A 27439-nucleotide genomic window follows, 5' to 3' on the forward strand; every position below is an offset into this window, starting at 1 on the left:
GATACAGACAATAGTTTAGTGGTCACCAGAGGGTAAGGGGGGTGGGGGGGTGGGAGATGAGGGTAAGGGGCATCAAATATATGGTGATGGAAGGAGAACTGACTCTGGGTGGTGAACACACAATGGGATTTATAGATGATGTGATACAGAATTGTACACCTGAAATCTATGTTATTTTACTAACAATTGTCACCCCAATAAATAAAAAAAAAAAAAGGAAAAAAAGAAAACCGTAATTAAACTGGAAATCAATAATAGAAAGACAACAGGAAAATTTCTAAACATTTGGTAATTCAACAACACACTTCTAAATAATACATGGGTCAAAGAAAACACAAAAATGCATAGAAGTGAATGAAAATAAAAATACAATATGAAACTTTTGGGGAACAGCTAAACAGTGCTGAGAGGGCAATTTACAGCACTAAACACTCACATTAGAAATGAGACAACTCTCAAACCAATAATCTAAGAAAAGTCCAATGTAATTTAAAACAAGCAAAGAACAGAAATAATAAAGAGCATACATCAACAAAACTGAAAACTAGAAAACAGAGAAAAATCAATGAAACCAAACGCTGGTTATTTTGGGGGGGTGAATCAACAAAATTAATAAACCTTACTGACAAAGATAAAAAGAGAGAAGACACAAATCACAAATATCAAGAATGAAACAGGATTATCACAATAGATCCTCCAACTATTAAAAGGGTATTAAGAGACTACTATGAACATTGCACTCAGAATACCCAACCTGGCTCTGGAGAAGGCACTTAATGGAACTTTCACCTCCTCAATAGGCCTTGAAATTCCTTGAAAACCATAACCTACCAAAATTTAGGCATGATGGGATAGATAACCTAAAGTCTTATAAGCAATAAAGAAATAAAATTTGTAATTATAATCTCCCCAAAAGGAAATCTCCAGTCCCTGACAGTTTCACTGGAGAATTATACCAAACATTTACAGAATTCATCCCAATTCTACACAATCTCTTCCAGAAAACAGAAAAATTTGGAACACTTTCCAAGTCAATTTATGAGGCCAGTAGTACTCTGATACTAAAACCAGATGAATCAGTACAAACAAAACAAACAGTACTCCAGACCAGTATCTTTCATGAACTTCAACGCAAAATTCTTCAACAAAATACTATCAAATGAAATTCAACAACATATAAAAAGCATTACATGCCATGACTAAGTGGGATTTATTCCAAGTATGCGAGGTTAGTTCAGCATTCAAAAATTAATCAATGTAACCACTATATCAAAAGTGTGAAGAATAAAATTCATGATATTATCAACTGACACTGAAAGGCATTTGGACAAAATTCAACACCCATTCATGATTTAAAAAACAAACAAACCAACAACATCTCTCAGTACACTAGGAATAGAGCACATAAAGAGCATCTTACAGAAAAACCAAACATCATACATAACAGTGAAAAACACTGGGAACAAGGCAGGATTTTCACTCTTAGTATTAGTCCTAGCCATTACAAGAAGAGAAAAACAACTTTAAAAATATAGAAAGACAGACACACAGGTTGAAAAGGAAGAAATAATAGTGTCTCTATTTGCAGCATCACAATTGTCTATGTAGAATATCCTAAGTAATCTACAAGAAAAAAAAACCTTCCTAGAACAAGTGAGTTCAGCAGAATAAAAGGCAAACACACAAAAAATTCAATGAAGATGAAATCAAATTAATCAAAATAAAAGAAGCATAAACTTACCAAAAAATATTCCCCATTAGTATGCTGAAAATTACAAAGTGCTGAGAAAACACATGGAAGACTTAAAATAAATGGATAGACATACCATGTTCCTGGATTAGAATACTCAAAATAGTAAAGATTCTCCCCAAATTGATCTATAGCTTTAATGTGACTTTTATCAAAATCCCAGCAGTTTCTTGCAGACACAGACAAGCTTATTTTAAAATTTATATGCAAGGCCCTAGAACAGATAAACCAACCTTAAAAAAGAATCCAGCGAGAGAAGTCACTCTACCTGATATTAATGTTTATTACATAATTACAGTAACTAAGATAGTTGGTATTGGTGGAGGGACTAACACATGAATGAATGAATGAATGAATGAATGAATGAATGAATGAATGAATGAATCAGAAAAACCTAGAAATTCAGACCTATACAAAAATGCTCAAATAATTTTTGACAGAGGTGCAAAAGTAATTCAATGCAATGAAAAGTGTTGGAACAATTACGCATATACACCCACGGGCAAAAATATAAACCTTGATCTAAACCTCACACCTTATAAAAAAAATCAAAATAGATCACAGACATAAACAGAAAACAGAAAAGCTATAAAACTTTTAGAAAACGACATAGGAGAAAATCTTCAGGATCTAGGAATAGGAAATAGTTCCTAGACTTGACACCAATTACACAATCCCTAAAACAAAAGTGATAAATTGGACCTCATCAAAATTAAAAACTTTTTCTCTGTGAAAGGCCCTATTAAGAAACTGAAGACAAACTATAGAAGAAAATATCTGCAAACCACATATCACTGCAAACAAACAATGGAATAAAATATATAAAGAACTCTCAATATTCAACAGTAAAAAAACAAAGAAACAAAGAAAACCTATCAAATTAGGAAAAGGAAAAAGCACATCCATAGCTATTTTACCAAAGAATACATACGGATGGCAAATAAACACATGCAAAAAGCTCAACCTCACTAGCCATTAGGGAAATATGCAATGAAACCACACACACACCCCTGCTGTCATCCAAGCTCCACATTTAACCACCATTAATACCCCCAGCGCGTCTCCTTCCCCAACGTGCTCTCTCAAGCTGTATCTGAACTAGCCTGGGAAGTTTGCCCTACTCCAAGCAAAGCCTCGTTATGTGAGTCCACATCCTCTTGATGCATATGTGCTGTCATTTGTCTCAATATCCAAACCAAATTTGGGGTAGGAGGTCTATTAATATAATAAATTACATCAACAAGTTTAATAAGGAAAAAACACAGTAACTCAAGAGATGACAAAAAGGCATTAAAAATTAGTCAAAACTATCAAATTCCTATGAATAATAATAAGAAATATATGGTGACACACAAAACTATAATTAGACATAGAAAAGATTTAAACAGGTAGAATGTGTTCCTGGAGAGAACTGAGTACTGCATAAAATTTCAATTATTCCTGAAGCAATTTTTCAGTTTAATGTAATACCAATTAAAAAACAAAATATGTTTTATAATTTACCAAAGTGGTTTTCAAAGTTAATTTGGACCACTGCTGACTTATGAACTGTCAAAACTAAAAATAAGTGATAATATCCAGTTTTGGTCAAGATACAGGGAAAACTGTTCTTATATGCTGTCGTAAGTAGGTATATGAAATTCAGGACATTTGTCTAGGGCAGCTTAAATTCAGAATTAAAATGTAAATACTCTTGACAAAGTAATTCCATTTCTAAAAATCTGCTCTACAGAAATATTTCCACAAAATATAAGGATGCTCACTGTGACTTTATTTTTAAGAATAAAAAACTGAACAAAAACTGAATGATAGTCAATGTTCCCTAAGTAATGGCACATCCACACAACACACAGCCATGAAAAGGAATGAGGTTGTTCCAAATACAGGATGTCTATGTCACATGTATTCGAGTAAAACAAGCATGCTATACAACATGTTTGGTTAAACAGCATTTTTATAGAAACAAAAATGATACCACAGTGACTACACCTCCACAGGCTGGGAATGGCAGGGAAGGAGGACTCAGCAATTCTGTCCTTTCCACATTCCCATATTTAAAGTTTTTGTGTTTGAATAACCTGCAAGTGTTGCTGTTACTGTTATTTAAACAAAAATATAAAAATTAAATAGAAGTTAATCTAAAAGAACAGGTGTGAATGTGAAGGCAATTAAGAAAATAGAAAAGGAAGTGAGTTGCCTTAGATTTCAAAAGGTATCATAAAGATTTAACAGAGAAAATACTAGGACAATAGCATGAAAATCACGATAAGAATCACCCAATAGTGCAGAGATGACCTTGTAACTGACCCTGATATATGTACACATCTATAGGTGAACGCACGTGCACACACACAGTAAGAATGCATCATAAACCAACATTATCGAACCAACAGTGATAGAAAAATGACGATCTGCAAATAAAATGAAGTTGATTCTTACTGAAGTTCCAGATGGAATCAAGTTAAATGTACAAAATCAAAGTATAAAAACGATTCTAGGGCTCGTCAGACAAGATTTAAGTGCTTCAGTGACTGTGTTGTGAGGGTTCATTCAAGGGCCTGGAGCTGGCCTGAGCTCTTTGGCTAAAGCTCCCTGAAGACAAGCACCCTTGGTCAACACGTGGATCAGAATAGATCAACAGTGTTGCTTTAGAACCAGGGGAGTTTGGGGGCCGTTTGCTCCGGAGCACTGTTTATTGATAATGAGATGAAGGAGGTGAGATGAGAGGCCTCTTGAGAAAAGCAACATGCAAACACTGGGCAGGACTGCTGGGCTCGCTGGTTCCTGGTGTTCAATGGAAGTGCATGCTGCCAACGGCCCTCCCTGAGGAAGAAGGCTACAGCTGCACCTGACCTCTGCAGACCCTGGGCTGTGTGGCAGCCTGTACTGATGCTGCTAGATTGCATCCTTTTCCTGTAATAAACTATAGATTTGAAAGTCCTGTCATTTTGGGATGTGTGATTTTTAATAATGGAAACCTATAAAAATGCCCCAGCTCTTGCAGTAATGCAAAAGGAAATGTCTATAGAAAAAATAAAAGTAATGAAATCTCACCAAAAAGACAGATAGAACTAACTACACAATATTTTTAAATGTCTGGTTCCTGTAATACTAAACAAAACTTTAAATTAAATCATAAAAAGCAGGAAAACACATGAAACAAATGAAGGATAAATATCCTTTAGAGATTAACTTTACAAATCAGTAAAAAGACACATTAACATACCATCAGAAAAATGGACAAAGGACACAATGAATTCACCAAAGAAATGCCATAGCCAACACAGCTTAAATATTCTCACTTACATTTAATCAAAAATGTCAGTTACAAATACAAGAAACCATTTCATCTATCAAATTGAAAAAAAAACATTTTTTATGGGCAGCACTAAATACTGAATGAAAGCAATAAACTGATAAGGACCAAGCAGCACTGCTCAGGGGAACATAATTAGAAGGACTTTCTGAAAAACTTCATGGCAACTGTGGCCCATAAAAATAACAATTCTTTTATGAATTTATCTTATGAAAATAAAAACTGAGATACAAGAGTTATTCAAGGTGGTCCAGTGCAGTTATTTATAATATGGACAAAACAAATTGCTTATATATCAAACAATAAAACTATAAATTGAATTTTAATATGATAGAACACTTAAATCATAAACAGGAAATCTTTAAAAAAACTTAATGACACAATTTACATAAAATATGATTATAAGTAGAAAAGTTTATATATACATATATATAAAATTTTTAAATGACAGGAAAGAAATACCTGAAAAGGTTAACAAAAGTAGAGTTTATGGTATCATAGTAACTTTTTATTCTAAATGTTCTACAATGCATACTATCTTTATCATTAAAAGAAAAATACAAATGTTATTCGAGTACATTTTTCACGCACAAAAAATTTATTTTTAACAAATACATGATAAAATTTATGGAAAACTTCCACTTTTTTTCAAGGTCTGTATCTAATAAGTCAGTTAACCAAAGGTGGAAAATAAGATCACCATGAAAGAAGAACCAGAATATGACCCATAACTCCTGTCAGAGCTCCCCAAAGCATTTCACAATTGACTATTATTTTCAACTATCAAAGATGTGGAAGAAAATAAAGAATAGAGAAGGCAGGCTTCTCTGAACAATACAGCCCTTTACTTACCATCTTCTGCTAAGATCTTGGCTGCATCTTTATCCTCTTCCCACTTCCCAGTCACGAAGCAATCTCTGATGCTGTTCATAACCTTACACAGAAAAGCCGGCACTTAATTGACAGTGGACAGGGAGAGCGCTACCAGCTCACTGACCTCATATATCAATTGGTCTTTACCAATTCAACTGATTTGCAAAGCATATTAGTATTAAGGCAATACAGTTAGACAGCAGCATTTTTAGAAAGCTGATCTTGCTATTTGCTACTTCAGACTTCTCGTGGCTGTTTGAAAACTTAGTTTCTTTGACCAATGATACTATTCTGACAAAAACAAGATGTCTTGCATGAGCACAGTCGTGTGAAGAGGGCTGAAGGTGTCCCCGTGTCGGATCTGCTCAATCATCTGCTGTGCACATGCAGCGGATGCTGGCTGCACCTGACCTAAGACAGCACATGTCATGCACTGCCAAGGGCACAAAAGCACACTTACAGAAGTCGTAGAGGTCCTGGCTTTCACCTGAGTCACATTTTGGTTAGAATCACGTTTTTCACACACAACCTCACTCTCAAAGGGTAGCCTTGAGGCTAGCATGATTACAATGGATGCAAAAGCACACATGTTCATTTACTCACTCCTTTATGTCTGCTGTCACTCACTGAACACTTCCTGAACACTTACTCTACGCCGAGAAGCTCTGTAAGGAAACTGTTTCCAGGAGATCCTAATTTCATGAAGCTTAAAAATCAACTCAGGAGAACCAAAGGCCAAACAAATAAAATACATAAATAAATACAACCTCCATGACAGAAGCACTCAACAAACTAGGAATAGAAGGAAACTTCCTCAACATGACAAAGGGCATCCATTAAAAAACCCACAATTGGCATCATATCTAATGGTGATTCAAATGAAAGCTTTTCTCCTAAGACCAGGAATAGGGCAAGGATGCCTGCTCTTACTTCTGTTCAACGTTGTATTAGCTGTTCTAGCCAGAGCTATTAGGCAAGAAATTGAAAGCACCGAGTTTAGAAAGGAAAATTATCTCTATTCACAGATGATAAGATCTGGTATATAGAAAATCCTAAGGAATCCACTGAAAAACAATCAGAACTAATAAATGAGTTCAGCAAGGTTGTGAGGTACTAGATTAATATACAACAATGACCTTGATTTCTATACACTAGCAATGAACAATTCAAAAATGAAACTGAGAAAATGATTCCTTTTATAAAGAATAAAATGCTAGGAATAAACTCAACAAAGAAGTACAAAGCTTATACTCTGATAACTACAAAATATTCTTGAAAGAAATTAAAGATCTAAATAAATGGAAATGTATCCCATGTTAATGGATAAGAAGACATAAAATTGTTAAAGATAATCAGTACTATTCGAAGTGACCTACAGACAATGCAATCCCTATCAGAATCCCAGCTGGCTTCTTTGTAGAAATGGAAAAGCTGCTCTTAAAATACAGAAAACCCAAAAGATCCAGAATAGACAAAACAATCTTGAAAAAGAAGAACAAAGTCAGAGGATTCACAATTACCAATTTCAAGACTTGCTACCAAGCAATGGTAATCAAAACACTATCGTGCTGGTGTAATGAAAGACATAGAGATCGATGGAATACAAGTAAGAGTCCATAAATAAAACCATGTATCTATGGCCAAGTGATTTTTCTGCCCAGGGTGCCAAGACAATGCAACTGGGGAAAGAATAGTCTTTTCAACAAATAGTGCTAGGACAACTGGAGCTCCACGTGCAAAAGAATGGAGTTGGAGTCATCTCACACCAAATACAAAAATTAACTCAAAATGGACCAAAGACTTAAATGAAAGAGCTAAATTATAAAACTCTTAGACAAAAACATAGGAGTAAAACTTTATGATGTTGGATTTGGCAATGGTTTCTTGGATATGACACCCAACACACAAACAAAAAAATATAGACTGGGACTTCATCAAAATTTAAAACGTGTGCTTCAAAGGGCACAGAAAAGACAAGCTACAGAATGAAAGAAAATATTTGTAAATCATATACCTGATAAGAGACTTCTATCCTGAATATATAAACTACTCTTACAACTCAATAATAAAAAGACAACCTAATTTTTAAAAATAGGAAAATGTAACAAATAGACATAACTTCAAATAATACATACAAATGGACAATAAGCACATGAAAAGATGCCTGACAATCATTAGCTATCAGGGAAAGGCAAATAGAAACCATAATGAGATACCACTTCATACCCCTAGGAAGGCTATAATTAAAAAAAAAAACAAAACAAAACAAAAAAAAAACAATAATAAGTCTTGGTGAGGATGTGGAGAAATCAGAAGCCACACACACTGTTGGTAGGAACGTAAAATGGTATAGCCACTTTTGAAAAGAGAAACAGGAAAACATATACGGAAAAAAACTTTAACTGTTTCCAGTAATAGTAATAGTAATGTGTAATGTTATGCTGACATTATTTCATGTGTAATATATTGGATAAAGCAAATTTTGTAACTTCTTCATCTTCAGATTCAAACAGGAGATTAACTGTCCAATGGAAAAACAGTTACAAATGCAAGATAAAAGAGGTTAAGTGAAAAACCCTGAAGTTCTGAACCTGAATTGGAAATATCTGTATAACTTCTAACTCTGGTCACAAGCCACAGCAATGAGTATTCCTTTGCCTAGATTGTGAGGCTGAAATCCCATTTTGTACTAAAACAAATCAGGACTTCTTATGGCTGCCTCCAAGTCTGGCATCAGAAATACAAGATGATACTGGAACACCTTATCCTGTCAGATAGCAACAAAGCAATCAAGGATGGCTAGGATCACGTCAAGAGAACACAGGGACCAAAGTGAAGAGACTCCCACTGGCTGCAGATGGAAAAAAATCGAAGCTCGCATCAATAAGGATAACAAGTACAGTGAAGGAAACACTCAACTATGTTTAAATTCCATGAGTTCAAAATGCTTGAAAAAAAGAGTAGCCTTTGGATAATCATTCTGAAACTGATGAAAAGAATCAAACATTTATCCTGCTTACATGGGACTGGGTAACCAAAGAGTAGATGAGGGGAAGTTTCTCTTTATAGAACTATGCCAGCTGATACATACTACAGAGAAATCTGAACAGAGTATCACTACTTTACATCCTTATTAGTTAATGGATCTAGGCACAGAGGATCAACAACTTTTAACATCAAAAGATGATTTTATGTGCCTCCTAAAGAAAAGAACACCACCACCTAGGAAGCAGTCTTGCCGAGATTAAAAAATAAAATAAAATAAAATCAAACCTAAATCCAATCGAACTTCCAGATGAGCTGTCCACAAGGTGGTTATTTAAATTCTAATTAAGATTAAATAAAACTTAAATTAAAAATTTAGTTCTGGCTCATATTTAAAGTGCTCCACAGCCACAAGCAGCCGTACCGAACAGCTCACATGTGTGTCATCTCCATCATCAGGAGTTGTTTTGCTAGTGCTCTGTGCTGATCTATAGAAAACAGAGGACAGAGGAGTCTGATAAACTGCACAAAGGGATGCAATGGAATCCACGAAATCCAGAATATGAGAAAGTCTCTACACCAAATATTTGAATTATTAAACAAATTAAATACAAGGGATGAAAAAAAGATACTTGGAGAAGAGGGTTATATAATTAAAGATTTAAAAGGCACAGCGAAAAACAAATCCCCAAAAACCTGGTAAAAATAAACGATGTTGTTTATTGATGCAATCTTGAAGGGTGAAATTATGAAGAAAATAATCACTGTAACATAACAGTCGTGGCTCCTTCTGCAGGGAGGGAGAGGACTAGAACTAGGACGGACACATGGTGGGTACAAGGTACTCACCTGGTAACCTATTAAGTTAAACAACTGTTTTATATGGTCTTCTAAAATCTGTATTAAACGTCACCATAAAAAATGGTTACATACAATTTCATAAAATGCGTAAGTGCTACTCAGTGAATTAAAACAGGTAATGTGATAGTGACTAGCTAGACCTCTCTGAGGAGTGACACTTAAGCTAAACTAAATGATCAAAAGAAGCCAGCCTTGGGAAGAGCAGAAGAACATTCCAGAAGAGAAAACAGAGGGGCAAGAGGTCTAAGATGGGATTAAGCCTGGCAAATCTGAGAACTGAATCAATTCCAGTGTGACTGTGTAGTGGTGACCAGAGAAGAAAATTTAGCAGTGCTGTAGATTTGTTTACAAATAGCAGAAATTATAAATGCTAACTCAGGGACACTAGGCTTATCCTAATACAAAACAATTTTTTTAAATGTATAAAACTTATGTGCAATGCTTCAAACTAAAGATTGACACTACTATCCACACTAAAACTTGAACATTTTCCTCTCCTCCATAACACGTGCCCATGGTCTGACTAAACTCAGAACGTGTTGCTGCTAAGGATGCATGAGATAGCCACTCCAATATCTAGGAAAATACCCTGTGACCTTATTAAAATAAGAAGCTAATACAACAGACAGGCAATATTGAAATCACACGATCTTTGAGAACAATTGTCTAATTCTCTCACAAATCAAACATGCTATTCATAGTCAGCCTTACCTCGTCTAAATCCCAGTCATGGGGCGTCTCCACATGAAACCTGGAGCAGTCCAAAGAGTCAGCCTTGTGCTTCCTCTCTCTGGCAGGCTGGCTGACACGAAATAACCCTCCAAGCTCTTCCTGTGTATCACCATCTTCTTCATTATCCTCTGTCACTAAAGACACCACCATGATGGAAAAGTGAGAACAAATGTACACCCTAGGGGACATGGGACTGAGGGCCCCTGTCTGGGGTAGGTATGGTGTGCCCCTGAGCACATGAGCCACAGAAAAGCCAGGAAACTTCTGCTCAACATTTCTGGAGAACTTCTGCCCTCCTTTAAGGCAGCCACAAAGAGTCCATTGAGGAGGGGGAATACTGGGGGATGGGGAAGGGAAGGGACATACTTATAGGCCGAGCTTTCAATTATAAAGTTTCTCAGGAAGAATGCTGAGTCTCTAATCACTAAGAGTACTTAGTCAAAACCTGAACAGAAATGAGTACTCACCACCTCTGATTCGACTTCCTAGCTCACATATACTCCTTTGGCGTTGCTCTACTCGTGTAGTAATTGGGAACCACAATATAAAGATCATCACTTTGTATTTTTCTGGCACTAAATTCTACCAAGAAATTCTCATGAAGGACTTTGTATAGGGGGCACAAAACAACATAATAGGGAGTATTCTCATTAAAAGTTTTATGGCCATATATCTATCTCATACGACCAATTTATGGTCTTCATGAGCTGATGATTAGAAACATGTATCAAATGTAAACTCTAACAGCCAGAAATATCTGAGTATCACAAGTACCACTCAAAACTTCCAACCAATTTCCTCATCTCCTTTTTAGAAAAGAATCTCAGAAACTAAAATGCACCCAGACGTGACCAGAGCTCTTTTACCTATCCCATAGACGAGCTTCTGCAGATTTGGAGTTGCTTGCTGCTGCCTCAGAAAGGCCTCCGCTGCCTTCCTGGAAAGGTCTTCCTTCCACTTGAGGGCACCTGAAAGGACAACGCCAACATTAGTGAAGTCAGTTTATCTGTCGTCTCTGCTACAAGCTCACTGCTCATTCATCCTGAAATCCTTTTATGAGGTGCAATATTTGAACAGTTAACAATATCCAAAACAGCAGATCCCCAAATGTAGACATTCTACTTGTAGAACATTTTCAGTGCCGAGTTTATAATATCAGTTGAATTAAATTGTAGCATACCTGAAGTTCCTATGGAAAAATTGTTTTCTTCTGTGTAATCTTCTTCCTCTTTGAGTAAGTCTTCCACATCACTGGTCTCATCAATTAAGTTTTCTGACCCCAGTTTCTGACCACTGACCGCTGCAAAAGGCTTTCGAAACTTTTTCCTAACAACCTCTTCGTTTTCTGAATCCTCTTCCTCTGAACTGAGAGAGGAGCTTTCTTCAGATTCATCTTCAGATGCAAATGCCTCTTCAGCTGTGCAATGACCTGAATCGGAAATCGTGACGGTTGCTTGTTTCATTGTTTTCTCCACATTCAAGCTGCCACTCACGCCATTACTTTGTAAAAGACCTGCTTTGCCGCCTCCTTCTACAGCCTTAGCTTCTAAAGCATGCCTCTCTCCTTCCACACTGGATTCCTCTTCTTCACTGCTTTCATCAGCCTCCTCTGCTTCTCCTCCACCCTCGGAGCTCTTCTCAAGGTCATCGTCACTGTCAGCAAATGCTGGCAAATCCACCTCAGCGTCTTCTTCCACCTCCTCGAGTCTCTGCCGTTTGACACCTCTGCCAGTCACATACACCTTATCAGAGACTTCAGCATCTCTTTCTTCCTCTGTTTCCTCATCACTAGAGCTATTTTTCAGTTTGTCACCTTCAGACATTTCTTCATCATCACTATCTCCAGACTCATCTTCTTCATCTCCAAAAATGGCTTTCCGACGTACTCGACCAGTTTTCAAATCTACATGCTTTTCCTCTTTTGGCATCCACAGCCTATATTACCAAGTAAATGCAAAATAATTCAATTTGTAAGACAATCCACTAATCTAGAAATGGCAAGTCAATAAACATGCAAAGAAATAGAAAATGTCAAGGGATGGTTTTAAATGACATAGCCTAGGAAGTAATGATTTGATAAATACTAGAATAGTTAATAAGCAAACTCATGCACAGTTCCCTAACAACACTCTTCAAAAGAACTTAAGAGAATAGAGATAACTTCAAAGCGCAAGTGAATGTTTAACAAATCTTTCAGAAGACTGATCATTTCCAAACTTGAAACAGATGACCCTTAGAGAAATGGCTGACTCCAGGTCCAAGGCAGAGAAAGTACAAAGTAAACCTAGAACGTCCTCTTGTGTCAGAAAGCCAGGAGTGCTTAAACACCCTAGGAATGTGCCAAAAGGACACAGGAGACACACTGAAAGGACAACATAGGCATCAGAAAGAATAATGACAGGAAATGAAACAAGAACAACTGGAATAAACAAAAGTCCATTAGTCAACAGTAATACTAAAATAAGGGGTGGAAGTGAAAGCTCCTTGTTAAAGAATGCCAGCTAACAAATGTACAAGAGTAATAGATTAAGAATATTGCCATTTTCAAGTCACCAATGCAATACTTGATAAAGAATCATCATCGAGATGCTAAAACCACGGGATGAATTATGAAGCCACTTAATATAGCAGTTTATATAAAAGTGTGAAAAAAGCAATCAGGAAAGTACTAAAAATTGTACTGAAAATGAAAGAGAAAGGACAGGTTAGAATACATCCATAATAACAAAATTACGAGTATTAAAAATGACTATAGAAAAAGGAAATGCTCACAATATATAGAAATTTTACATGTATTATGATTGTAACTACGTTAGAAAAAGTATCCGCGGACAACAATGAATAGAGGAATACTCAAAAAATTAACACTGATCATAGCAGGCATTTTTTACTGAATACTTGTCATCTGCATCATGCTAAATAGTTTATGTACACTATTATGTTCAATCATCAAAACTCCTATGAGATATTAGGAAATTGAGGCTTAGAGAGAGGATTTCCCCAAACTAGTATAACCTATACTGCACTCAACTACCATGCTGTACGATCTACTAGCTAGAGGGCAGCAGATGATTTTTTCCTTCACTTGTATATATTTGTAATAAATTATAAACTAGATAATCTCAATCATTTTCAGATTGATTTTTATTGGGAGTCATAAATCACTATAACAAAACCAAAACACCCACTATGTACAAGGCATACAAAGTCCCAACCAAGACTGAAAATAATTCAGATAAGCCAGATATTAGAAGTGGACCCCAGGAGACACTACAAAACAACCAGAGTAAAACTCTTAGACACAAGGTCTATGGCTCTGGAGAGCCATCTGAACAAGCTCCCTGACGCTGCCTATACCACTGTTCTGTGTTCTGACCACTAAAAGAAAGCCAAGTGGCCTCAGGTCTCCTAAGTAAAAAACAACCTATGGAAAAGGTTTTGTGACAGCTGAGGAATACTGTGAATCTGTTAAAAACTGAATTCTGCATATTATTTCAAGAATATTTCTGTGCAACGTCACCTAAGTGAAGAGCCCTCTATATACAAAGCAGGGGGCCAGACCGGTGGCTCAGGCGGTTGGAGCTCTGTGCTCCTAACGCCGAAGACTGCCTGTTCGATTCCCACATGGGCCAGTGGGCTCTCAACCATAAGGTTGCCGGTTTGATTCCTTGATTCCGGCAAGGGATGGTGGGCTCCGTCCCCTGCAACTAAGATTGAACACGGCACCTTGAGCTGAGCTGTTGCTGAGCTCCAGATGGCTCAGTTGGTTGGAGCGCATCCTCTCAACCAAAAGGTTGCCGGTTCAACTCTCACCAGGGACAGTGGGCTATGCCCCCTGCAACTAACAATGGCAACTGGACCTGGAGCTAAGCTGTGCCCTCCACAATTAAGATTGAAAGGACAACAACTTGATTTGGAAAAAGCCCTGGAAGTACACACTGTTCCCCAGTAAAGTCCTGTTGTCCTTCCTCAATAGAAATCAAAACAAAACAAAAAAACATATACAAAGCAAAGCTAAACAAAACCTGGAACGACCAAAGTGTGTTATGATGGCAGTTATAGGTGATATAATCTTCTGTTATACAATATTTTTTAATCAAAAATAGAAAAATAGCAAACTTACCCTTGATTATCTATATCCTCTGACCCCAGTGCTTTGGAATCAGAAAAAAGTGTCACTCTGCTCGAAGCCATCTTGGCATCAATAGTGGAATGGGTGGAAATGAGACTCTGGACCAGTTCATGGGTGGGTCTAGCCTCGCCCTGTTAAGGTCACCAAGAAACGGAAAGTGAGGAATGCACAAGGATCCTGAAGACACACTGCTGTCCATTATTTTCTCAAAATTACCCTTAAACATAGTGCCTGAGAACCCTTCCAACTGCCTCAAAAAATAAAACAAAATTCTTACAACAAAGCCTAAAATGGATCTCTGTCTTCATTAAGCTTTTCCAAAGTTCATAGAATATACAATCTGATAACCTAAATGCTTAGCTAGAAAAACCTTAGGTGCCAAAGCTACAGAAAGCACTTAGCCCAATCATATCCCTTTCAAGAGAATAAAAGAATAAAAATCTAGAGTCCATTTAAAAAAAACTTGCTCCTTTTTGATTCAAAAATTTCACTTCAAGGAATTTACTGCATAGAAAGATCCCACCCAGTGAACAGAGCTACACGGGCAAGGGTGCTCGCTGCATACCAGGAGCACTGTTCACACAAGGAGAACGGGGTGAGCCCCTCAGTGCTCCAAAGGTTGCTCAGTAAATGAGGTTTGTCCATACCATGAAGTAGTGCACCGCTGTACATGGATGGAAGCAGCTCCACAAATACCAACAGGGAGCAATGCAATCGTACATTCTTAGATGCCCCCAGAAGGTGTAAAAGCATATATAGTTGGATCTCATGTAACAAATAATACTTCTCTCACACACACAAATACCACATGTATAGTATTTACACACAATATATAATAATATAAACATATGTAACATAACCTAAAAAATTATGTGTATGTTTAGAAAGAAACAGAAATAAAAGAAAAAGACCAGAGAGCCTAGAAAACACTGATTTTGTGTAAAGAGAGAGTCCAGGTGCCGAGTGCTTGCAATGCTCGAGCTGGGAAGACCTGGGATTGATCTCTGTGCATCCCAGCAGAACGGCGGGAGGGGACGGGGGACGTGGAGGACATAACTTTTACTTTCTGTTCCGTGCAATTAGGTGTTCTGCATATTTACATGATCACTGTGGCCTTCCTCAGAAATATGAACAGAGACAAAAAGCTTCAGTAAATAAAAGCTGATTATATTACTTCCTGTAACTGCCTTCTCACCGATTCCTGGAAGCCATGGCTGCCACCAAGGTCAACATAGACAGCGTCTTTGTCATACAGCACCCCACCGACTCCAGAGAGAGGTGCATAAACCAACTTCTCCTTTTCATTTAAACAGCGCTTCTTCTGTTGTTCAGGAAGGGCACAGGGGTCGGGAAGAAAACTGACGTCACTCAGAGCAAAGTCTCCTACACCTGGAGGACAGAGGCAGGAAGATGGCTTCAGCTGACAAGTCTATCAACTGGTGGCAGAAATGGCCCAGTCAGAAGGCTCACCCACGACAAGGGTCTCATCTGACATAGTACTGTGCCTCTCTAGCTAAACTGCACAGTGGGAGCAGGGGACTGGCCAGCTCAATACCTCTGCTGCCAACGCAATGCTGTGCTACTCTAAAAACCTCAGCAAGGTGGCCCGTCTGCGTTGGCCATTTTTCAGTTTTCCCAAGAGTTCTACAAATACAAGACATTTTACAACAAAAGGATACCTGGCATGTGAATTTGGCTTTTATTTTTCAAGTGTGCTCCTCTTAAATAACCATAAAAAGACACTCTTCGATCACACTTGATATTTGTTCGGATATCTTCTGGGTTTGTCAAATCTTCCATCCTAGAAAAATAAAACCCAATCATATGGCAGAAATGAATGCCAAAGTTCCTGCACCTCACTTCACGTCTCAATAATTCATCACATTCACTAGTTCACCAAACATGTTTGGAAAATTACAGAAAAAACAGAAAAAGGAAGTACAGTTCACCACCTACCAAAGGAAAAGGAGCAAATATGGCTGCGTCTCTCTTAGGGTCTATGTGATATATATTCCATAAGTAAGACATCAGAAATGGGAAATGCACGCATCTGGGTCAGGGAAACATATAGAACATGTCCAGAAAAACCCTTTATAGAGGAGGATTAAGCTTTGATCTGGGTTTTTTAGTGTAGCTTGGGTTTTGGAAGGTAGAAAAAGGGTCTTCCAGGATGAGAAAAAGTACAAAGGAAGGAAAGCACAGGACAAACACTTTTGAGTGACTGGAGCACTGTGGTCCGAATTAAGGCTGGAAAAGCAGGATGGGGCCACATCCTGTAGCCTTAAACGCTTTGAAGTACTCACGTTTCTAGACAGTTCATACTGTATTCCCACAACACAGCATCTTTAAGTAATGATACAAAAAAGTAGGTATCTCCATCAACCACCTTTCCCCCCCCCATTCAAAAATAAGCATAAAACAAGCTGTTCTTTTTTTAACCTTCTTAGCTTTGAAATAGATGGGCAAGAAAGAAAAAGATGTACATTTCCTTTTTTACCTGTCTGCCAGGATATAAGGGTGAGAAGTTTGCCATGTAAGCGGCCTAAACTTCATAACTGTAATAAAACGGCCTAGATTGTGAATTTCTTGGTTTTGATATTCTCCATGTACCATTCCAGAAAGGTAGAACAGCTTGGCACCCTAAGCATTAAAAAAAATAAAAACAAATAAATTTCAACTAAATTCAATATTGCACCAAAATAAAGGCCTCTAACCAAGAAGCAACCTAAGAAAGGGAGACTTCTAGCAAACCACTGTGACAAAGCTTCCAGAACTTCTCTCGCTTCTTTCAGGAATCATCCTGCTAGGGCTCTATAGGGGCAGAACTGCAAATACATTTAGTTCCAAGGCTGCTCTCCAACCAAGCAGTGGCATCTGTCTGGAGTATTGCACACAGAGGGCAGTGAGGTTTGTGGGCACAGAAAAAAACCTTATGACCAACGGGCCTGTAACTGTGAGAAACTTTAGATGAACTCCACTAAGCCACAAATCTAAAACACTTAGAGCCAAACACTGCCTGGTGCTGGGGAAGACAGAGACAAATGAGACACAATAACAGTCCAGACTAAAGACTACCTCGGGGAAACATGCCAGGGACTATGAACAGATATATAAAGGAAACTCAGGGGGGTGAGTCCTATAGAGATGCTTGTTAATCTCTCTTACTCATTCCATCTATTTTTAAAAGATTACAATATTAGCATTCAATAATTTATTCTCCTCCTACCGGGTAGACTTCCGTCCAGAACCTGTGTTTTAATCGCTTCTTTGTCTTCTTCAGTTGCTTATTATACTTGAAGGAATCTAGGTGAGTGAGAACACCCATAATTTTGGGAAAGCCATGTACTTGACAGATGTTTAGAAACTCAAACGTTTCCATTTCAAACCCGAAGCTGGCATCTATAAGCATCAGAACCTAAAAGCAGAAGACAATTTCTCAAGGAAATTACCCAAAACAGATCATCATAAAACTACAGCATGTGGACCAAATCCAACTCACATTATCCCGGAACAAAGCCACGTTATTTCATTTACTTATTACCGACGTCTGCTTTTGAACTACAACTGCAGAGTTAAGTAGTTGCAACACAAACTCTGACCCCCAAAGCCTAAAATATTTACTATCTGGCCCTTTACAGAAAAAAAGTGCCAACTCCTGCTCTAGACTAAATCAAATGATTAGTTAGGGATTACCATGACACAGAAGAAAACCCACCCTTTGACTTGCTCTTAAAATCCAACCATGAGAAAATGTCCACCATGATAGAAACTTCCATTTCAAGAATTTGGATGTATAAGAAATAACTCAGAAAAAGCTGGGTCTAATTAGGCCCTTACCTGAAAAGTCCTCACTTCAAGAAATTAAGTTTTTCGTAAGGTGTTTTTAAGCCAAATAACAGGTCTCTAACAAGGAAACCAAATAACAGATCTCTGAAATCCAAAAAATGGGAGGAAGTGGTAATAAATGAAACATATAAAAAATGTACAGAAAAACCAAACATTTTTGTTTCAATCTTCTCAAAAAGTTTTTTTGCTGGAAAGTATGAAGTAGGAAAGCTCTATCTTATATGTTAATTTATAATATATAATTGCCCCAAAACTAAAAAAAGAAGCTACCAGTTTAGAATTGAGTCAAAAGACAGTGAAGTTATAAATGGTAATCTATAAGAAAACAGAAGAAGATCAATTTTTAAAATTTATGACTCTTCAAATATGCAAAATAATTTCAGAGTTGATTCCTGGAGATTTTTAGTTTTAAGACAGTAAAGACATCTCTGTTCTCATCTTTCTGTAGCTAACAAAAAGTAGTTTTAAAAACCCAGAAAAATATGTCTTTGATTAAATTACAGAATATTCATAATATTCAAAATACATGAAGGTGGGCCACGGAGCACTGCAGAAAGGCATGGCTGCTGCTGCTGAGTAGAGGCTAAGCCACACACAGGGCTGTGCAGCACTAGAGCAGGCTGAAGTCAGTGGGCTGGCTGTGGGACAGCCCTACCCCCCATCGGACTCCATGGAGTACCAAGAGGCAAGCAATCAGTTGTAGGATCAGAGTAGGTGGCAAATAGTCTCCTCTCTGACAGTCTGCATCAACTAAAGCTAAATGAAGGCCATATTACTCCTTCAATGCACACATGTGTGCACGCATACACAAACCATGTATTATGTGTGCCTTTGCTGTGATGTGGAGGCTTTATAACAACCCAGAGTAAAGCAATCAACATACGCCAACTTAATTTAAATAAATTAAGGTATACACATTGAATACTGAAAGAGAATAAGGCTAAGCTATAGTACTTATTATATACCTCCAAGACATATTAAGTGAAAAAAGCAAAGCACAAAACAGTGTATAATAAACAGTGCATGCTTTAAAAGGGTTGTATGTGTATTTAGACGTATCTGAAAAGATACTGCTTTGAGGGGAACTGAGAGATTAGGGGTCAGAGTAAAAAAAAGACAAAACATGCATTGTATGTACCCTGTAGCACAGTTTGAATATTTTACCAAAGGCATGTGTTCCTTTTTAAATCTTAAAAAGATGTATATGAAAGACATCTTTCTTAATATGTACACGCTTTCAAAATTAGGGACTTATATCAAGTTTCTCTTCTACAAAAAAGAGAAACTAATGACTCATATGCTAAACTATTTCAATCATTTCAAATATACAAGATTTAATAAGTTTATACTATTTTGTGTTGACAATAACACACTTATATTTATTAATGGTAGCATTACATGTTCAAAATTTGAGTAGTATTTAGTTTTCTGATATTAAAATGGCATAGCCATAACATCTACATTAAATTACTTTTTATACTTTAGAAGAGTTCCTGGGCCAAAGGACAATATCTGTAGCTCAGTTACCAAACAACTATCCAGGAAGTGTTGAATCAAAAAAAAAAAAAAACCAAGGTATCACTTACTAATCAATATGGCTTATTTTTTATCATATTGGCTTTATTTTTGCTAGCTTAAAAAATAATTAATAAACTATCATTTCTGTAAATGCAATCAAAGCGGCACAATTTCCATATGCTAAGTACTGTATAGATTTTTTATTATAAACTCTGACAACTTCTCAAGGGCAATCCATGTATTTATTTTATCATAATCATTTAGAACAGAGGGTCTGGCACCATCAGGAGCAGAGTTCCCATCCTCAGACAAATTATTTAACTTCTGGGAGCCTTGCTTTCATCATATGTAAATGGGAGATAATACCGACTTAGCTCTACGGCACTAGAGCTTAGATGGGCTAAATATATAGAGAACTGTTAGCACAGTGCCCAGGGAGGGTCCGAGAAGTGGTACTTGTTTTTAGATTTTAGAATACATTTTATTGTACGCATTCCATTTTTATTATAACAATAATTATCATAATCATCAATTCAAATACATCTCTTTCATCCCTTATGATACTCACCATGCCTTTAATAACCATACACCTTTCTTCCCGTCAATATGAGATAAATAACCTACCACACTTTTGTAAGTCCCCATCGAAAATCCACACTGCCCTCACTGACTTACCAAATCTGCTACTTTAGCCAGATCAATCATCATGTTAATGTCACACCCACATTCAATAATGGTAAGTCTGCGTTTTTTACCTATAATCGAAAAGACAAAGATTTTATTTTTAAACAAATCTTGAAAAAATATATCCATTAACTCTAATTATCATTTTTAATTGCATCCAGTAAAACACCATACACACTTACAAGAGTATGTCAAAAGTTCATTTTTATAGGAGAAATCTGATCAAATATATTCCTTCTTGGGTTTTTTTCACTATGTTCTCTGTTTTTAAAATATCAAAAGTCTACTCATATGAATAAAGTGCTCAAACAGATAACATTCTGACTAGAATAGGCAGACAAGTAGGTTTTATGATGACGCTGATCCTGCTGTTCAGCAGTGGGCCAATGCTTCTCTCTCTACCAAAAGTTCCCATTATCACTATAAAACATCACCAGACCTAATGTAACCGAATGTGCATGGAACAATTATTATTTCTAAATTAAGTTAAAAGAAATCACTCACCATGCTACAAATGCCTTAAAGACAAAGAAAAACCTCAATCCAACTACAGTTGACCCTTGAACAACGAGGGGTTAGGGCACCAACCTCCCCAAAGTGGAAAATCCACATATATAACTTTTGACTTCCCCAAAACCTCAGTCTTCCCTTGGTATCCATGGGGGGTGGGTTCCAGGAATTCCACAGATGCCAAAATCTGTGGGTGTTCAAGTTCCTTATACAAACTGGTATAGAACAATGCATATAGTCAGCCCTCCACACCTGCAGACTCCCAACTGCAGACTGAAAAATACTGTTTTTGATCCACAGTTGGTTGAATCTGTGGATGCAAAACTGTAGAGTAGATGTTGAGGAAAGTTTGCCTTCATTGGTTGATGTGAGCTTTTGTCTATTAGCTTTTGTCTGTTCCTATATGTGAGGTGATTTCTGTGCTGTGATCAGGGGTTGAGTAAATTCCCCCTTTGGTCTCATTCTCCTGAGCAGGGGAGATATGGGATGAGGTTGTTTTTCTGTCCCCCTTTGGTCTCATTCGCCCAGCAGGAGAGACATGAGATGAGGTTGTTTTTCTGTTTGGTCTCATTCTCTCGAATAGGGGAGATATGAGATGATGTTGTTTTGTTCCGTCTGTGTTGTGAGGTGATGGTTAGCTTAGGGTTAAAGAAATTCTTGATCCGGGGTTGAGAGAGTTCCCTCTTTGTTCTGTGTGTTTCGCCCACATCAGCAGACAAAGTGAAGAAGTAGCTAAGTTATATCAGGGTGACATGACAGGCTTTGGAAGACCTTGGGCTGATGGTCCCAAGCAAGAACAGCAGATATTACTTATCCAGATGAATTGGCCCTTTGGCCGGATGGACAACATTCATATTAGTAACAGCCGGACTCTCCCGGAACTGGCTATTCCCGGAGGGGAAGGCAAAAACAAAGAACTTGGCTCTAAGGTACATCTGAGAAAATATGTAAGACAGACCTCAGTTGACAATTATCATTATTATTATTATTTCGTTATTTGGTCATTTGTCATTGGTGATTTCTCATCATTCTAACATTTTGAAGACTTCCAGCAACATGCAGCTTACACCAGGGGATGTCCTGACTTTCAGCAGCGAACCTGGTGAGGTCTGGCTGGTTCCCGACCTCTCCAGTGTTGTTCCCCACGGTTAGCCTTCTTGAGAACTTGTCAGCATCTAGAAAACTTATATGCAGCTTGCAGCTTACATCAGAAGACGTCCTAACTTCTAACAACAACACCACCACCACCACCACCAGCAACGTTCTTCAGATTGTTAACACCTTAAAAACTTATATGCAGCATGTAGCTTATAACATCAGAAGACAGCTTGACTTCTAACAAAATCAAAGACAATAGTAGCAACATTCCTGGGAACTAGCAAACACCAATGTGGGAGAGGCCTGAGTTTGTCTCAGCTACAGACCTGGCAAGGTTTTGATTTATGACTTTTCCAGTGTTGTTCTCCCCCGGTTTGGTGAGCTTTTGGCATCTACTGTAATAGTTACTATCCTATAAAGCTTATTACTGCTTTTGGATACTCCTCACTGATGTTATTTGTATATTTAGCCAAGTGATTTTTGATCAATAGTAAACATATGTTGGGATCTCTTAAACTTACATGTATGTGTACTCCTTTAACATGACCTCGTTATCAATGTATATAGTTTAGTTTTAACCACCTATACTTTCTGACATTAACATATTTTATTAATTGCCTTTTTCTTTTACTGTTACATATTGCTAAATAATTGATTAGATATTGCTAAATAAATTCATTAGCCCCACTCTAGCATGTGTCCCTCCTCCTTCTTTTCCCTGCTCGTCATTACAAAAACCCAGGGATACAGACAGCCAACTGTATAAATCCACATATTAGTGGACCAATGCAGGTCAAGGGTAAACTGTACGTTACTGCTCTAACAAGAGATTTCAGATTCTATCACTGCCATTTTGGAAATTTGTTTCATCTTCCCTCAAATTGAGAAAAGTCACCATCTCCCAGAACAGATAAGTCCCACAGGAAAAAGAGAGAACTCCCTCACTTCCACAAGATTGTGGCTTCATGAGGGAAAGCAGGCATGCTTGGCACATAGCAGGTACTCGCTGTTAAATAAGGTGCTCACCACAACAAAGCCAGCGTGCCCAGGCCTGCCAAGCCTTTCAGAAGAACACACCTGGCAAATCCATACAGCAGTCAGAACAAGGTATACAGCTACATCATTATTATCTCTGGGAATCTATCTTTTTCTGAAGCTACAGCCAACTTAGTAAAACTACAAGAGAGGTAGTACGAAGTGACGATATTAACATTTATCAGTCAAGAAAATGACAACACCTGCCACGTACCAGACACAATCGTTACAGGGCCTCTGATCTCCGTCAGCTTCTGCCTGGTGAAGTTCCGAATGAGGCATTGGATCAACGTGCTCTTTCCGACTTTTGGAGGCCCCATCACTACCACCACTATTGGTGGGGGCTCTAGTGGAGTTCGATCAACCACTGGAATGTGATGCTTTTTTGTCTTCAAATCCTGAGTCCTAATTGTATGAAAAAAAAAAAAGTAAATTCATTTTCAAAATATAAAAGTTATTACCTTTATAAGTAAAGATTTTAAAGAGAGTAGGACAATACCGTGTTTCCCCGAAAATAAGCCTTAGCATAATTTTTCAGGATGACAGGCCCTGAACATAAGCCCTAATGCATCTTTTGGAGCAAAAATTAAAATAAGACCCAGTCTTATTTTTGGGGAAACGCAGTATATGGATACAATTAACTTATTAACTTCTGGCTCCAATCCAAATAACCACTTCAGTAAACATATAACAGATATAACAGATTGACTTCATTAGTAGAATGAAAACTATACAGACCTTAAATCTGATTGCTTTCAGTTGACTATAATAGTTTAAAAGGAAAATAAAAGGCCAACATGGAGGCAGTGTATCACAATGAGTAAGAGCAGAGGCTTTGGGGTTAAATGTGACCCTCTTACTGGGAGAATTCAATTCAATAATGTTTAAAGTATACTACTTAGTATATTAGGATTCATTAAATAAAGCTATTTAATACTATATATATTACAATTATATGACTCATATCCAGGGAAAAAAAGCACAAGCACATCTACCGTGTTTCCCCGAAAATAAGACCTAGCCCGACAATCAGCTGTAATGTGTCTTTTGGAGCAAAAATTAATGTAAGACCCAGTCTTATAAGACTGGGTCTTATAGTAATATAAGACCAGGTATAATATAATATAATACAATACCGGGTCTTTATAATATAATATAATGTAATGTAATATAATATAATATAATATTGGGTCTTATATTAATTTTTGATCCAAAAGATGCAGTAGAGCTGATTGTCTGGCTAGGTCTTATTTTCGGGGAAACAGGGCATTACCACAAAAATTGTTTAAAGTTTGCAAACAAATTCTGTAAAGAAAAACTCCTCAGCTTTTCTCTTGGGCAAAAAAAGCCATCACTGTGCAGATGCTGGAGGCAAGGGAGCTTCCAAAGGAAAAACTCCTCATGCTTTAGTAAAAAAAATATGGCACACATCTCCATGTCCTTTAGAACTGAATCCAAACATCATCTGGAGAGGCTCCTACTGTTTAAAAAGAAAACATGAATCCAGCTCACATACCTATGGAAGGATCGAGCCATCCGCACAGCAGACTGGACTGAAAAAGCTCTGGGATTTCTCTTTTGGGCATCCTCCTCCTCATCTCCAAGCTGGAGATCTTGCAGATGCCGTTTCTTTTTTTTCTGAGCTTTAGGCCCACTGTTTTTCTTCCTGTGTTTCTTCTGGTCCTTCGTTTCCATAGTGGCTTTTTACCAATTCACAAGTAACCCTAAACTACACTGAATGCGGGGAGAAGGGGTGGAAAGCATTTTACACTCTAGACAACAACCAAGGAAAAACAATACATTTATTTCTTTATGAAGAGATATGCAATTGTTGACCTAACAGGGGTAGAAACTGCTTAATATTATCCCCAATTTCACTCCTCTGTTATGCTATAAATTAGATTAGTTACATCTGCTTAGATTACTGTTTATTCATCTTAAGTGTCTACATCAGCACTGTCCATTTCTGCAATGATGGAAATATTCTATAGCTACACTTTCTCAACACAGTAGCCACATGTGGCTACTGAGAATTTAAAATGTACCAAATGAAACTGAGAAACTGAAATTTAATTTTAATGCAACTCTATATTTAAATAGTCATATGTGACTAGTGGTTACCATATACTGGACAGCTCAGCCCTAAATATCAGCTGCTTCCAAACTTAAACTATTTTTAAGGTATTTTATTTAAAAAAATAAAGAATTTCAGTAACACTCCAACATGATAGCGGTATTACTTTTAGTTTGATTCTGTAAAACTTTTCAATTATAACAATCACCTATATACACTTAAAAAAATAGTAATATCTGCGTGTGAGATATGATTGGTTGTGGATAATGCCTGGAGACCACATGGATTTGGAGAACCTCTTACAAGGATTTCTGAGCGTCCCAGGAATTCACGGCCCATAACCTGAGAACCGCTGGAAAGGGTGGGGGCGGGGGGTATTGGGAGGTCACGTCATTCAATTAAGGTATTGAATTAATTTCAGTTCAATAAATATTTGTGTCTGCCTATGATGTGCTAGGCACTGTGCCAGGAGATGGCTACAGCTATGCTCTGACTAGCGGAGGAAATTCAAACTAATGTCTTCCGTGCCAGGCAGTGTGGGCCACATCAGAAGGCTGCACCGCAGCTCAGTCAGATTTCCCCCAGACTCGCGCCAGCGGAAATAAAGTCCACAAGCACCAGCATGAACCAGCAGGGAGTTGGGAGAGCTGGGTTCTAGGAACGCTTTGAAAATAAATACCTATGTGATTTCAGGACATTACTTTTCTTCTCTACTATATTTGGGTTTTGAACTTGTACGTCCGCGATGCCTTTCTCCTTTTGGGGTGGGGGATGGGAGGAGAAAAAGCACAATTTGAAGTCAACAGACCTGACTCAGTTGTTACCTGCTACGATTACCAAGGCCCGAAACCACCTGTTAACTCTCCCCACCACCTCCTCTCTCAGCACGAATTCATTCAGCCAGTCCCCCAAAGACCTGGGAGTACATCTCCGGCAGGTATGAACTGTGTCTATCCAGCGCCTGAGGCACTCCTCGGAGACAGACTGCCCGAGAGACCGAATGAAGACCCTACCATGCGCGCGACTCGCGATCCTCCCAGAGCCCCAGCCCGGGAGATCCTACTGCCGCCGCCTCCCCAAGCCCACAGCCCTTACCGGGTTCACAGCTGCCAGTCCTCCTCAGGCCCGCATGGGCAACGCCGGAAACGGAAAGGCACCCAACGCGGGTACTCTACTCGCCGGCGGGAAACAAGGCTGGGGCAGAAGAAAGAGACCGGGAAGGGAAGACTTTCGGGGAAAGCCGGAAGGAAGACTCGTGATTGGCTGAGGGTGGGCACACGTGACGTCTGCGCGGTGTGTTCCACCTGGAGCCGCGCACCGGGAGTCGCAGGTCCGGGCGGGAAGCGAGGTTCCACAGCAAGTCCTGTGTACAGAGCCGGGACTCTGAGCACCAGCACTGCGCGTCCCGGCGTGCCCCCCGCGGGCCGTGGCGACCGTGCGGCCTGGCCCCCGCTCCCGTCCCCTCCGAAAGCCCCAGGCACTACCTCTCCCGCCTGGCCTAAAGGAGTGTCCCTCGACCGGGAGTCGCTGTGGCTCGTCATCTTGCTCATACTTACCGATGGCAGAACTGGGCATTTCTCGGGCTCTTTTAGTGTTATAATTCCCTCCTTTACCAGGACCAACAGACTTTGAGGGCAGGGACGAACTAACCCGGCATGAAGTGCCTCGGCCTTTCTGTTCTTAGAAGGGACTTTGCATGGAGAACGCAACCTCTTGCAGTTTTCTAGCACAGGTTTGCCCAGTCCCACCTGAGGGACTGTCTTGGAGTTTTCCTAGCCCCCATCTCAGGTGAGGTGGATGCCCTGTGCCTACAAAACTAGGTACATTTTCAGAGTTTGTATCTCCCTCTTGTCTTGGAGGTTTTTCTTTTCAATATAATCCTACCAGTGCCTCCTCAGGGCTCAGTTCTTCTGCCCCACAGAACTATACTAACGGAGACCCCCCATGCACGCCCTTCACAGCAAGCTTGATTTCTCCCTCAGCATCCCACAGGTATTCACTCTGCTTCACTATACACTTTGCTTT

General features: G+C 38.4%; 1 protein-coding gene across 3 annotated transcripts in view; it reads right to left on the bottom strand.

Annotated features, from left to right (window-relative positions):
* BMS1 (BMS1 ribosome biogenesis factor) overlaps positions 1–26607 on the bottom strand; it is a 52626-nt gene extending 26019 nt beyond the window's left edge. For 2 of the 3 annotated variants that reach the window (XM_033131041.1, XM_033131043.1), the window contains exons 1-13: positions 26510–26607; positions 24857–25074; positions 23555–23745; positions 20689–20768; positions 17876–18064; positions 17147–17289; positions 16329–16450; positions 15845–16038; positions 14641–14780; positions 11698–12452; positions 11384–11485; positions 10497–10651; positions 5919–6000 (exon numbers count right to left, since the gene is read on the bottom strand). In XM_033131041.1, the coding sequence (XP_032986932.1) occupies positions 5919–6000; positions 10497–10651; positions 11384–11485; positions 11698–12452; positions 14641–14780; positions 15845–16038; positions 16329–16450; positions 17147–17289; positions 17876–18064; positions 20689–20768; positions 23555–23745; positions 24857–25035 (2332 nt within the window). In that variant the 5' untranslated portion in view covers positions 25036–25074; positions 26510–26607. Of the gene's footprint in view, positions 1–5918; positions 6001–10496; positions 10652–11383; positions 11486–11697; positions 12453–14640; positions 14781–15844; positions 16039–16328; positions 16451–17146; positions 17290–17875; positions 18065–20688; positions 20769–23554; positions 23746–24856; positions 25075–26093; positions 26171–26509 lie in introns of those variants that run through there. The other variant, XM_033131042.1, reaches the window with a different exon arrangement.
* Between the last annotated feature and the right edge of the window lie 832 nt (positions 26608–27439).

Source organism: Rhinolophus ferrumequinum, chromosome 16, assembly GCF_004115265.2.
Source record: "Rhinolophus ferrumequinum isolate MPI-CBG mRhiFer1 chromosome 16, mRhiFer1_v1.p, whole genome shotgun sequence".
NCBI classification, from domain to species: Eukaryota; Metazoa; Chordata; class Mammalia; order Chiroptera; family Rhinolophidae; genus Rhinolophus; species Rhinolophus ferrumequinum.